A 3,621-nucleotide genomic window follows, 5' to 3' on the forward strand; every position below is an offset into this window, starting at 1 on the left:
CCCATATTTCAGACGGTGGCACTGAACTAGCTTCATTTTCCTCGTATAAAATGAAGAGGAATTAATTTACCCACTCTTTTAAGAGAAAATGTGCTCTCTAAGAACTTAAAATGAAATTACGTTTTTAAAAGAAATTATTTACTGTATTATTCTTACATATTTGCAAATGCATTTTAGTTAAAAGGGTAAATTTAGGCTAAAACAGGATCAAACTCGATAAAAATGTGCCGGGAAGAGGGGCAATGAAAGAGGAAGAAAGGTGATGTGGAGGGGAAACGCATCCCTGCGTCCTGCAGCTCTCAGCCCACGGACAGTTTTTCAGATTCACTTAGTTGCCATGCTCATGTTCTATAGTTTGGGGTTTATTTGGGAATTTAAGAGCACTGAGATTTCATAGAAAAAGAATGATCTGTCAGTCCTTCATAGTGGTTTGGTCATTTGTCAAAAGCCCTTTAAGAGGTCCTTTCGTTTTCAGAACATCAGATCAAAAGACTTAACTTCACAGTCTAAAATTACATATTTGAACTCAAGATTAATAAATAATTTATAATACCCAATTGTAAATATAGCTGAGTAGCTTTATGAGGATGGTGCAGGACCAGGCAATGTTTCATTCTGTTGTACATAGGGGCGCCATAAGTCAGAACCGACTCAACGGCGCCCAACAAGTTTTTATAGGCAGTGCTTCTTGTATTTTTTCTTTTCATTTTTCCTATTCTTTTTTATAGCTGACAATTTTACCAATAACCTCAATGGGAAAAGGAAAAGAAATGAAAGTCAGTCATTCTACCACTCCTCAGCCTCCCTGGTGAAGAAAAAAAATTAGAATCAATGACTAATCAAAGTTAGCACATGTAGTTTGAAAGCTGGCAATATTTCACGCACCTTGCAGTTTGCTAGTCGAAGTCGTGGCTGTGGAGCGTTATCAAGCAACACAAGCACCATTTATTGTACCACCAGGATAAGTATCTAAGACTCTCTAGTATACTTAATGTACTAACAGTAGAAATAACTATGGTGCTTTTAACTTATACTATTGTTTCAAAAAAAACTTATATTCAGGAGCGTTTCATAATTCATCTTGCAAATCTGTTCAGTTGCATAAAATCAAAGGGAAAAACAACATTCATTCAATTTATATAAAACTTTTTTTAATTTCTCTATTGGCGTTGTGCCTCTTTGGATTTTAAGATAAGGTTATTTTAAGATGAATCTCAGAAGGACAAATAGTTGAGCTAACTCTATGAGCTCGGAAGAAACAGATTTCTAAAGGAATCTTGAGTTAAAATATCTGAGTTATTTGAAGGAAATTCTATTGGTGCATGTCGTAGCGTAAAATGAAGATAAAGTATCTAGTGCTGCTGTAACAGAAATACCACAAATGGGTGGTTTTAACAAATAGAAATTTAGTTTCTCATAGTTTAAGAGGCTAGACATTCAAATTCAGGCCACCAGCTCTAGGGGAAGGCTTTTTCTTTCTCTTGGCCGTGGGGGAAGGTCCTTGTCTGGTTCTAGCTTCTATTCCTCAATTCCTTAGCGATTTTCATGTGGCTTGGCGTCTGTCTTCTCCTATCTCTGCTTACCTTAACAGTGATTAGCTTTAAAACAAACCCTACACTGCCATGGTTCACTAACATAACAGCGAAAACCCTAGTCCCAAGTGGAATTGCATCCGCAAGTATAAAACCAAAAAAAACAAAACCCACTGCCCTCAAGTCAATTCCAACACATAGCAACCCTATAGAACAGAGTAGAACTGTCTCATAGGGTTTCCAAGGAGTGGCTGGCGGATTAGAAACGCCAGCCTTTTGGTTAGCAGCCGTAGCTCTTAACCATTGCACCACCAGGGCTCCTCCACAAGCATGTTGTTGTTGTTGTTAGGTGCCATCAAGTAAGTTCCAACTCACAGAGACTGTATAGAGCAGAGTAGAACTGCCCCATAGGGTTTCCAAGGAGCAGCCGGTGGATTCAAACTGCCATCCGGGCTCCATTCCACAAGTATAGGGGTTAGGATTTACAACACATATTTTTTTGGTGGGGACATAATTCAGTCCATAACAGTGAATTTTCTGTGACTCTGGTTAGGGTGGAGGGGATAGTGAACAGTGATAGGGCATGGTGGACCAGTGGTGTTTCAGCAGATAATTTATGGTAATGAAAGATATAAATTAAATAGAGAGAGAATTCTCTCTGACACCACTTATTTTTGCTGTTGTCAAAATAAATTAGGAATTGGTAGTGATGCTAATATCTACACAATTTATAAAACGTGTCTTTTGCCTTCCCCTCTATTACCTTTCCTGCTTCTTCATCTGAATTCTGGCAAAGGAAGAGGCCTGCTCACTAGTTTGCCCACTAGTTCCCATGGCAATTCATGAACTGAGCTGGTATCACTTGGCCCTTCTGCAGTTGTGGACTGTGTCACATGGGGGTTAACAAAGTACAGGGATACCTAAGGATGCTATTAAGACATATAGGAAGCTTCGCCACTGTAAAAACACAACGATACACTTTCTATTTGATAGGGTGGAGTCATGTGAGGCATAATTTAGCATAATTTAGCATAAGGGGTTCTGGAACACAATAAGAGAGTCGTTGAAGGTGAGAACCTTCTCATCTCATTTGGGTTGGTCACTCTCCCAAATAATAAATTAATAAAATGTAAAAATAAAATTAAATAAGGTGCCGTTCCTCTATTAGAAGGGGGAAAAATGTTAAGCATGATTCTTCATGAAACAAGGGAAACATTTAAAAAAATGTGTTGGAAGGATATTTTTAGATCCATAGTCCTATTTATTTTTTTGGTACAGATTTATTGAGAAATAATTCTCATACTGTACAGTTCACTCATTTGAAGTGTGCAGCTCAGCGGTTTTCAGTGTATTCACGGAGTTGTGCAACCAGTACCACAATTTTAGAACATTTTCCTATCCCAAAAGAAACACTATGTCCTTTTTAGCTATCATAATTCTATTTACTTCTCAAAATGTTTTTCTTCCCCTCCTTTTACACTTACCTCCCAGTTTTTGTTTGGTAGCCTTTTTATGACATTCTCTGTGGATCCTAGGGTGGAGAGGAGCAGGTGGGTAGGTGGAGACGACCGTTAAATGCCTTCAAAGATGACCAAGTAGATGCCACTAAAAACAGTTCTCAACAGAACCCTGAGAAATTTTACTATTAGTGCCTAAATCAGAATCTCATGGCTTTGTTCCCCACAGGCTAACATGCAACATATCTGTGTTCAAAAAAAACCGAAACCTATTGCTGTTGAGTCAATTCCGACTCATAGTGCCCCTACAGGACAGAGTAGAACTGCCCTGTAGGGTTTCCAAGGAGCAGCTGGTGGATTTGAACTGCTGACCTTTTGGTTAGCCGCGGAGCTCTTAACGACTGTACCACTAGGCCTCCTATCTGTGTTCAGACATTGATAAAAACAAACTGATAGACAGATACAACCTTCTGTTACTAGATCCTTTCTTTCGTCTTCTTTTTACTGACTTTCACTGCCCTCCGCCAAAACTTTCTCTGGTCTCTTTCCTCTCTTCTCTATCTTACCTTATTTTTGTATATTTTTTTCTAGATTACCACAAGCCTTAATACAACAACAGCCTCTATCCTCCA

At 38.7% G+C, this 3,621-nt stretch overlaps 1 protein-coding gene across 1 annotated transcript in view; it reads left to right on the top strand.

Moving 5' to 3' along the window:
* RELN (reelin) overlaps positions 1–3,621 on the top strand; it is a 551,032-nt gene that overhangs the window by 279,705 nt on the left and 267,706 nt on the right. The window contains exon 10 of the mRNA XM_004390724.1: positions 3,581–3,621. Within this exon, the coding sequence (XP_004390781.1) occupies positions 3,581–3,621 (41 nt within the window). The remainder of the gene's footprint in view (positions 1–3,580) is intronic.

Source organism: Trichechus manatus, unplaced genomic scaffold (genome assembly GCF_000243295.1).
Source record: "Trichechus manatus latirostris isolate Lorelei unplaced genomic scaffold, TriManLat1.0 scaffold00326, whole genome shotgun sequence".
In the NCBI taxonomy this organism is placed as follows: Eukaryota; Metazoa; Chordata; class Mammalia; order Sirenia; family Trichechidae; genus Trichechus; species Trichechus manatus.